Below are 9,749 nucleotides of genomic sequence, written 5' to 3' on the forward strand. Positions count from 1 at the left end.
CATGTTTAATACCTTGTGACCATACAATAAAAATTATTTGATAACTAGGAAAGCTAATGGTCTGAAGAATAGAATGTACTCCCTAAAAAAGTACAAGTAGTTATGAGTGTGTAGCTGCTTTATATGTGTGGATCTTATTTGAGTTCTCACACTGGAGGCATGAGTCGAGAGCACAGTGATGGAGCGTTTTTCTTTTTTGGAAAGTCATTCATTGAAGACAGAGTCTGGGAGTTAGATAACATTCCTGATTAATGTTTTATCTGTTCCTCGACATCGCTTCTTAACAAGATGACATAACGTTGCTGCATTTGCAGCTTGGGTAACATTGCAGCTTGTTCTCATTTTGCTTCCATTTCCAATAATTCTACATTTTTTGACATGATATAGACTTGTTTGGAGTGGCCTTTAGAATTTCTTCTAGACTTTGGTGTCTTGACCCGTGACTCAGTTTACCAGTGCTTACATAGTAGACACTCAAGACTAGCACCAACTGTAGCTCATTGAGCATTCTTACACTGCCTACCCCATGGGGTTATGGCCAAGCAAAGTTTAGGGGCATTTAAAGAAACATTATTAGAAACGTGAATCTTTCTTAGTCCATTGAGACAAATTAGATCTTTCTTTACCCTATCAGGGGCTGAAAGCGATAGTCTTCTAGGCTAAAATAATTCCAATTTTCATCCGTCTCTATGGAAAGGAAAAAACAGAGAGTTTGTAGAAAGATCCTGGCTTGACTTGGCCTCGTCCTTCCTTTGTATCACTCTGAGAGATGAGTGGAGCCTAAGGGAGCTAAGGAGCAAGAGGCAAGCTAAATGGGCAATATTTTTCAGGGATTGGTTTGAATTGGCATGTCTCCTTAGGACATCAATTTGTAGATACAGCTAATGCTCAAGGAAAACCGAGATACTTCAGAAGGGGAGAAACAATGGGATGCTAATGCCAATGCTGGCTGAAAGTAAACTTCCCCAGGGTCAGTTAAATAGTATTATGGAACCAGGAATGGAATTTACTATGAATTTTATTTATGAATTTACTTATATCACTATAACCACATCCAGATTTTCAGATTAAAAACTCCCACACCTCAAGATCTGAGAAAGCTTTGTGACTTTGGGCACGTTTCTTGATTTCTCCAGCCCACGGTTTTCTTACCTGTAAAATGAGGATTTGGGACTAGAGGTAGGTCCCTTCTGTGAAGGACATTTATCCAGCCTTTTCTCTCCCAAAGCAGTAGGCAGCAGCCCTCCATGTGGCATTGGCACTGCTGTCCCTGAGATAACCACATCCAAACCAGTGCCTGGCACAATGTATTTTGTACTTTATTGAATCCCAGAAGGCATTAGGATCATAGCTTTAGAATGGGGACTGGAAGGGACTATTTAGGAAGGCTCTTGCAGTCTTCCAGATGAGCCAAGTGAGGCCCAGGGAAGGACTTGCCTAAGGTCATAGAGGCGAGCTAAAGGCAGGAATTGATCTCAGCTCCTCTGACTCCAGGAACAGTGATCTTTTCATTATACTACCCTACCTTGTTTGGAGGTAGAAGGGACCTCAGAGGTCATCTTGTCCAACCCATTCTCTCTACAATATTCCCCAAAAGTTACCATACAGCCTCTGGTGATTGCCAGCAAGAGGGGAACACATCAGTGCCAGAGGCAGAATGTTCCGCTTTTGGATAGAGCTAATTGTTAGGAACTTTTTTCTTTAAACTGAGTCTCTCTCTCCCTCTCCTCCCCCCCCCCTCTCTCTCTCTCTCTCTCTCTCTCTCTCTCTCCCATCTCTTTCTCTTTTCCTCCCTCTCTTCCCTTCCCCATCTCTCTTCCCCCCATCCCTTATTGCTCCTAGATTTTCCCTTTGGGAGAAAATAGGGCAAATGGAACCCCTTTCCCCTTTAAGATACTCTTTTGCAACCCTTACATCTTCCTTCTTCAGGTGAAACATAGCCAGTTTCCTTAAACTGTTTTTCATGACACATGTTCAATAGCCTTCACCAACTTTGTTAGCTTATCTATGGAACTTCTAAATGTGGTGCCCAGTACTGAAAACAGTACTAGAGATGTGGCCTGAGCTCTCTGGACTGGACCCCTATGCCTTTCTTAATGTGGCTCAGCAGCCTTAGGCTTGTTATTTATTTTTGCCTGTTACATTGTTGGTTGTGGAGTCACCAGGACCTGAGTTCTAATCCTGCCTCAGACACTTAATAGCTGTTTGACACTGGCCACATCACTTCAACCTCTCTTAGCCTCAGTTTCCTCATCTGTAAAATGGGGATAATATATATAGTACTTCCCTCAAAGATTTTTGTGAGACTCGAATGAGGTAATATATATTTGCATATCATCACATAAATATCATTATGATTCTTTTGTCACCCTGTTGACTCATAATGAGCCTGTAGTTACCTGAGATTACCATAATTTTTTTTTTACATAGGGATTGTTGTAAAGCAATGCTCTATTCCTTGGACTGAAGTCTATTTTTTGAACTCAAATGTGGAACTCTACATTTTTAAAAATTAAAATTTCATTTTTATTTTATTAGGCATGTCATCCTAGCCTGTCAGGTTCTTTTCAGATCTAGCTTCTAGTCAGATTCAATGTTAGCTGTCTGTTTCCGCTTTGTGTCATCTGCAGATTTTGTAAGCATAAAAAATTGAGTTGGTTACAGCTTCTTCCAAGGCATAGATAAAAAAGTTGACTAGCCCAAGGTCTAAAGATGGATCCCTGGAGCCTTCCTCCAGAGACCTCCCTCCAGGAATTGTTTAGGTCTAGTTATTCAGTCATGTCTGAATTCACCTAATTGTGCCATCATCTAATCCATCTGTCTCCATCATATGTATAAGAATAATATGAGAGACTTTGTCAAGTGCTTGGTGAAACCCAGATATGCAGTAACGCCAGTGGTCTTCTGATCTACCAGTCACCTTAACAGAGAAGGAAATGAAGTTGGTAGAGCCTTTTAGTGATGATTATTTCCCTTTCTCAGTGCTCAGAAGCCACTCCTTTAAAAATGTGTTTTAGGATAGTGTCCAGAGTCAAAGCCAAGCTCACGGGCTTATTCGTAGTTAGCAAATTCTGTTCTCTTCCCTGTTTTGGAAAATGGGACAATTTTTGCCTTCCTCCAGTCCTGAGTCATTGATCCAAATTCTTCCAGCGCCACCAAGAGTGCCCCAGCAATCACATCCTATGATATAGTTTGTCTAGGCCTGGTGTGACTCGAGTTCATTGAGGACAACAAGATTCTGTCTGTCCATTTCTTCACTTGCCTTGGGAATCTACTCCCTGATAAAACCACTTTTGTCTTCTCCTCCCTAGTCCCAAGATGATTTTCCTTGGAATAGGAAACATGAGCATAGCCTAGCCTTTACACTGTTATTCACTGCCATCATTCACTGAGCATCAGTCACTCTTATCTCTTCATTGACTGTCTTCTTGTCCCCAGCACAGACCAGATCCTCTCCCTTCCCCAGAGAAGTCCCCAAGTCCAATGGTTTTTATTATCTGTAGCACCAGTCTTCAGCCTCAGCCTGTTCTAGGCTTTAGATATTATAGGACCATGCTGTCCTTTTTTATATCTCCTTACTTGCTTCCCCTTACTTTAGTCTTATGTGCCTATCTTTTAAAAATTGAGTCAATTAATTGGCAGAGGACAAAAAGTGAGAATAGTCAAAGATGGAGGACCTGTAGGAAGACAAGGACACAAGTAGACTGCTGGTGGTACTGTGAGGTGGTCCAAACATTCTGGATACCAGTTTGGAATTATGCAATAATAAATGCCTTCACTACTGTAACACCAATGCAATATTTACAGCGCCCACAATCACAATAAAGATCGTGACTATAAGTATCACATGACGTTTGATCGCAAAATACACCAAACTCTCCAGATAGAGGATAGAACTGAAGCATTTATTTAGACCTCAGAAAACCAAATCCCAAAACCAGTGAGCCAATTCCATCATCGTACCAAAGATATTCGAAGCCATAATAACACTGAGAGCCACAGCATCCTTCAGCCTTCCCACAAACCAATCAATCAAGTAGATCAATATCTACTCATGAGCCTATCTGACTCCTTGCCTGAGGTCCTCCTCTCTCCCCCACCATCTGGCGAGCTCTATCAGCTTCCTGTGGGTTCTGCTTTCCTTCAGCAAACTCCTCCCACCACAGGCTCCATGTGACTACATGGAGTAGTTGGCTAGCCCAAGGGGGCAGAGTTTATCTTCACAGCAGGGAAGCTTCCTTCCAGTTCTGCTCTACCCTTTAGCAAATTCTGTCCATCACAGGCTCCATGTGATTACATTCCACCTATTAGGGGACAAAGTTTACTTTCAAAGCAGGGGAGGTCTTCAAACTCCCCCCTAGGTTTATTAAGGGGCAGGGAAGATCTTCAAATTCCCATTCCTATTACAACTGTCCATACCCTACTGTCATCCACTTTGGGGGACATGCCCACAACAAATCAAAGAAAGAAAAAGAGATCAAGATTATTTGTAACAGTTTGTGTGCATGTGTGTGGTGGTAGTAGTAGTAGTAGTAGTAATAGTAATATTATAGTAATAATCAGCAGCAAAAAAAAATGGGTAGCCATTCATTGAGGAATGGGAGGAAAAACCACAACTATGAATATAATGGAATTTTATTATGCAGTAAGAAGCAATAGATGTGTGTGAACTTGTCCAAAGCTAGAGAAATAGAACCAGGAGAATAATACACACAACGACTATAACAAGATAAATGAAAAGATCTCCAAAAGAAGCTGAACTCTGGGTGATAAAAAAGCCAAGGAAGGTCCCCGAAAAGGAATAATGAAACTTTACCAAGCCTGATAGGCTTTTCTGTGTAGTCTACTTGACTTTTACAACAACTCGTTGAAGTGGGTTTTACGAGCCCTGTTTAACAGATGAAGAAAATGAGGTTCTAAACATTTATGTGAGTGACTTGTCTGTGATCATACAGCTGCTAAGGGGCAGAGGTAGGATTTGAACCCAAGTCTCTCAGCTCCCCTCCTCCAGGTTCAGCACTTCTACCATGCCCCACTCTTTGTTAGACAGAGGATATAAAATAAATTCAATAATCTCCACTGGCTTTTGGTTCCCTTTCTAGTGAGATGCTTTTGAGGAGCTCTTTAGCAGCATTTATTAAATGCTTATTAGTAAGCATTTATTAAACACCTCCTATAAACCAGGCACTGTGCTAAGCGCTGGGGATACAAAGGAAGGTAAAAGATAGTCTGTGCTTTTGAAGCCCTCTTTGAGGGGGAGTCAGAATGCCAACAACTCTGTATAAACTGGCCCTGCCATAGTTAAGGATGCGCTTATCAGTAGAGGAAGGCCCTGAACGCTGCCGCACTTTGCTGCTTGCAGGCGTGTTGTTGTGTTCTTGAAGCCTGTCCCTGTGGACAATAGCAGAAGGGATGCACATGACTGACGGCAGATGGAGGTGCGTTGGCAGGATTGGTGACCTCGCAATCCTGGTGAGCCTTTTGTTGGCCACATTCATTGCGCCCGACCTGTGGTTGTTGCTGTCCAGACCTTTCCCCCACTATGTTCAGAACTTCTTTGGGGGGGACCTTGGGCACATAACCTGTCCGAGCCTCTGTGTCCTCATCTCTGAAATGGGGGTAATAATGCTGTGACATTTACCTTGCGAGTTTTTGTGAGGCTCAGTGAGATGTGTGTGGCAACTCTTAAAGCCATACAATGAATGTCAACAACTGTTTGACAACAACATTGACCCCTTCCTTGGCTTACACGTTTATGCCCTGTGCAGACTCTCCCACGTGGAGGGCATGCGTTCATTCTGCGCCTTCTTGGCGCAAGACGCCCAATGCAGCAGCATCCGGCCAGGGATGGAGACCAGGGTTGTGCAGTCCCTTTCTTTCAGCGTGGTACTAATCCGTTCTCTCCATTTCCCACCCATAGCTTTGCACCTCTGACAAACTGTGGGAGCAGATAGTGGCCTTGACGTGCGACACCGTCACCCGAGACATGAAATCCCTGGCGAAGGACATTGGCTGGAGACAGCTGTTCTTTACCAACAAGCTCCAGCTTCAGCGGCAGATCCGGAAGAGGCGACAAAAAAACGACGATAAGGAGGAGGTGTCCACGGAATCCTAGGCACCCCCGGGGCCCTGCCCCCTTCCCCCACCTCCCTGCCCTCCTCTACAACTTCCAACCCCCCCCCCCCCACTGGCAGAAGTTTCACGGTTTAACTGGGGTTTTCATCATTGTTTCATTCTTTGGGACATTCTCGACTTGAGAACAATGCATTCGGACTTTTTTTCTTTGCTGATCAGAGAAGTTTTCAGAAAGGTGTTGAGTTTCCAAACAGAAACCTAATCGAAATCTGTTTGGCGCTACCACGGAGTCCGTCAAACTGGCATGACCTTACTACACAGTAAAGCATGGGGCTGCCCCATCTCTTTCACCGCTTGGCAGAAAGTCTCCTTATCTCCCCATTCCATTAGCATAACGTCGTTCTGGTAAACATAGATGAGCGATTCGTATGGTAAACCTTTTAAAAGTAATTCATAAGATGGCTTTTGGTATGATGGGAAGGGTCCTGGGCCGTTCGATTTGTTTTTTCTTGCTCTTGAAGCCCATCCTTGTGGGGAATGCTAAATATCCCCACACGGAATTTTGTATATGGAAGCTAAAATAAACAACATGGGGGGCTCAACTTTCCTCCGCAGCTCGGCCCCCCACCCCAATCTGCTTCTACATATCCGTTCTTGGCGTGCTGATAGTTCCACATTTGGGACTCTGATCAGGAGTTGGTTACATGAGCTGATGTGTCTATACACCAGAAGCACTCGCTGAATGAGGCTGATAGGTAGCTGCTTCCTTGTGTCACTTGGGATGGTGTAAAGTCATCTGATGGTCACTTTGAGTGTCTCTTGATGAGTGTGTAAGGGAAGGAGAGGAATAATCCTGAAAGATAACTAGCCAGTTTAGACCAAAACATTAACATAAATGTGCAAACATTTAAATGATTCAAAATACCAACTCACAATTGCACAATGTTAACAGCAAAAGGTTTCATTTGTAATGTTTCCTTTTCTAAACTGCAGTGCAGGGTTTTGTTATGCATAATAACAATGCACCTGGACACCTAGAAAATGTCAAAGTATGCAAAATCACTCTGAAAAGAAAAAATGAAGAAATCTGTCTGGTTTTTAAATACATTCAATTTTCTTCCTTATTATTTGTGCTGCTTTATTTATTTGTTTGTTTGTTTATTTATTTTGCAATATTTAACTTTCTTTACAGACAGGGCATCTAAAGACTTCATACTTCCAGTGATGTGCAATCCCCCCTCTTACTGGCATAAAACTAAGTTTTAAAATTATATAGATATTTGCATGTAATTCTGAGTGTCAGAGAAATCCTACAACTGCTGCCTTCAGGAATTATCATGTAGGGCTGAAAGGTAGAAAAGTGGTAATAGCTTATGAAAGTCTTTGGAGTTTTTGACACAGGTCTTTGTATTCTTTTCTCCATCATCACCATTTTTTTTTTGCCCAAGTATAAACACGGTGATGAAATCTGAAGCTTTGTTGGGTACCTACTTAGCAGCATTTCCCAGCCTCAGCTTAAAAGGGTAGAAGTATGGTTGGGGGTGGACCAGGATAGCAATGCCACTGAAATCTCTCACTTGATTCAATTACAGCTTTAATATTGGTAAATCAGTGTCCCTTTAAAAAAAATCTTATATTCCTATTTTTCATATAGATATACTTACTTTCTTTTTATTCATATTTTATATGTTTTTATTAATTTGCTTTTAGTTTACAAGATTCATTACCCCAATTCCTTGAGTTTCAAATTTTCTCTCCTTACACCCCTTCCCTTCCTGCCCCTCCCCCCTCCAGTGGCAGCATACAATCAGGTATAGTATCTGCAAATACTTTCACATTAGGCATTAGTCAGGTTATAAAGAAGGATTGTATCAGATGGAATGAAGAATGGGAAAGAGGAAACAAAACCAAACAAGAAAAAAAAAGCAGGTAGTTTGCTTCAATCTGGGTTCAAACTCAGTTCTTTCTCTGGATGTAAACATCTCTCTCCATTATGAGTCTTTTGGGGTTGACTTATGACTCTGGATTGCTGAGAAGAGTCCAGTTTATCAAAGTTGGTCGTCACACATACATTGTGTCTGTAATTGTGTACAAATTCCTCCTGGCTCTACTCTTCTCACTCAGCATCAGTTCGTATAAGCCTCTCCAGGTAAATATGAAGTCCATCTGATCCTCGTTTCTTATTGCACAATAGTATTCCATAACATGCATTTACCACAACTTGTTCAGCCATTCTCCAATTGATGGGCACCCCCTTGATTTCCATTTCTTTGCTACCACAAAAAGAGCTGCTATAAATATTTTTGTACATATGGGTCTTTTTCCCACTTCTATGATCTCTTTGGGATACAACCCTAGAAGTGGTATTGCTGGGTCAAAGGGTATGGAATTACTTATAGCCCTTTGGACATAATTCCAGATTGCTCTCCAGAATGGTTGGATCAGTTCACAACTCCACTAGCAATGCATTAGTGTTCCAATTTTTCCACATCCTCTCCAGCATTTGTCATTTTCCTGTTTTGTCATCTTAGCCAATCTGACTGGTGAGATGTGGTACCTCAGAGTTGTTTTGATTCTCATTTCTCTAATCAATCGTGATTCAGAGCATTTTTTCATGTGCTTATAAATATCTTTAATTTCTTCCTCTATAAACTGCCTGTTCATATCCTTTGACCATTTATCAATTGGGGAATGACTTGTATTCTTACAGATTTGACTCAATTCTCTGTATATTTTAGAAATGAGTCCTTTATCAGTGACATAGGTTGGAAAAATTCTTTCCCAATTTTTCACTTCCTTCTTAATCCTGGTTACATTGGCTTTGTTTGTACAGAAGCTTTTCAATTTAATGTAATCAAAATTATCCATATTGCATTTTATAATGCCCTCTAATTCTTGTTTGGTCATAAAGTCTTCCCCTCTCCACAAATCTGACAGGTAAACTATTCCTTGCTTTCCCAGATTGCTTACAGTATCAGCCTTTATACCTAGATCGTGCACCCATTTAGACTTGCTTTTGGTATATGGTGTTAGATAATGGTCTATGCCCAGTTTCTGCCATACTATATTCCAGTTTTCCCAGCAGTTTTTGTGAAATAGTGAGTTCTTATCCCCAAAACTGGGGTCTTTGGGCTTATCAAACAGTAGATTACTATAGTCATTTATTGTTGAGTTTCATGTACCCAATCTATTCCATTGATCCACTACTTTATTCCTCAGCTAGTACCAAGTAGTTTTGAGGACTGCTGCTTTATAGTACAGATTAAAATCTGGTATAAAAGCTAGTCCACCATCCCTAGCATTTCTTTTCATTAATTCCTTTGATATTCTGGACCTTTTGTTCTTCCAAATGAATTTTGTTACTATTTTTTCTAGTTCTATAAGGTAGTTTTTTGGTAAACTGATTGGTATGGCACTAAATATATAGTCTAATTTAGGTAAAATTGTCATTTTTATTACATTAGCTCGACCCAGCCATGAGCAATTGATGTCTTTCCAATTAGTTAGATCTGACTTTATTTGTGTGAAAAGTGTTTTGTAGTTGTGTTCATATAGGTCTTGGGTTTCTTTTGGCAGGTAGATGCCCAAATATTTTATAATGTCTACAGTAACTTTAAATGGGATTTCTCTTTCTCTCTCTTGCTGTTGAATTTCATTAGAAATATACAGGAATG

At 41.1% G+C, this 9,749-nt stretch overlaps 1 protein-coding gene across 1 annotated transcript in view; it reads left to right on the forward strand.

Annotated features, from left to right (window-relative positions):
• Positions 1–6,160, forward strand: part of FBXO36 (F-box protein 36) — a 96,803-nt gene extending 90,643 nt beyond the window's left edge. Inside the window, exon 4 of the mRNA XM_069104628.1 lies at positions 5,921–6,160. Coding sequence (XP_068960729.1) covers positions 5,921–6,115 — 195 coding nt within the window. The 3' untranslated portion in view covers positions 6,116–6,160. The remainder of the gene's footprint in view (positions 1–5,920) is intronic.
• Positions 6,161–9,749: the final 3,589 nt, after the last annotated feature.

Source organism: Petaurus breviceps, unplaced genomic scaffold (genome assembly GCF_028583685.1).
Source record: "Petaurus breviceps papuanus isolate PSGF00001 unplaced genomic scaffold, PetGlider_PUasm1.0 688, whole genome shotgun sequence".
NCBI lineage: Eukaryota > Metazoa > Chordata > Mammalia > Diprotodontia > Petauridae > Petaurus > Petaurus breviceps.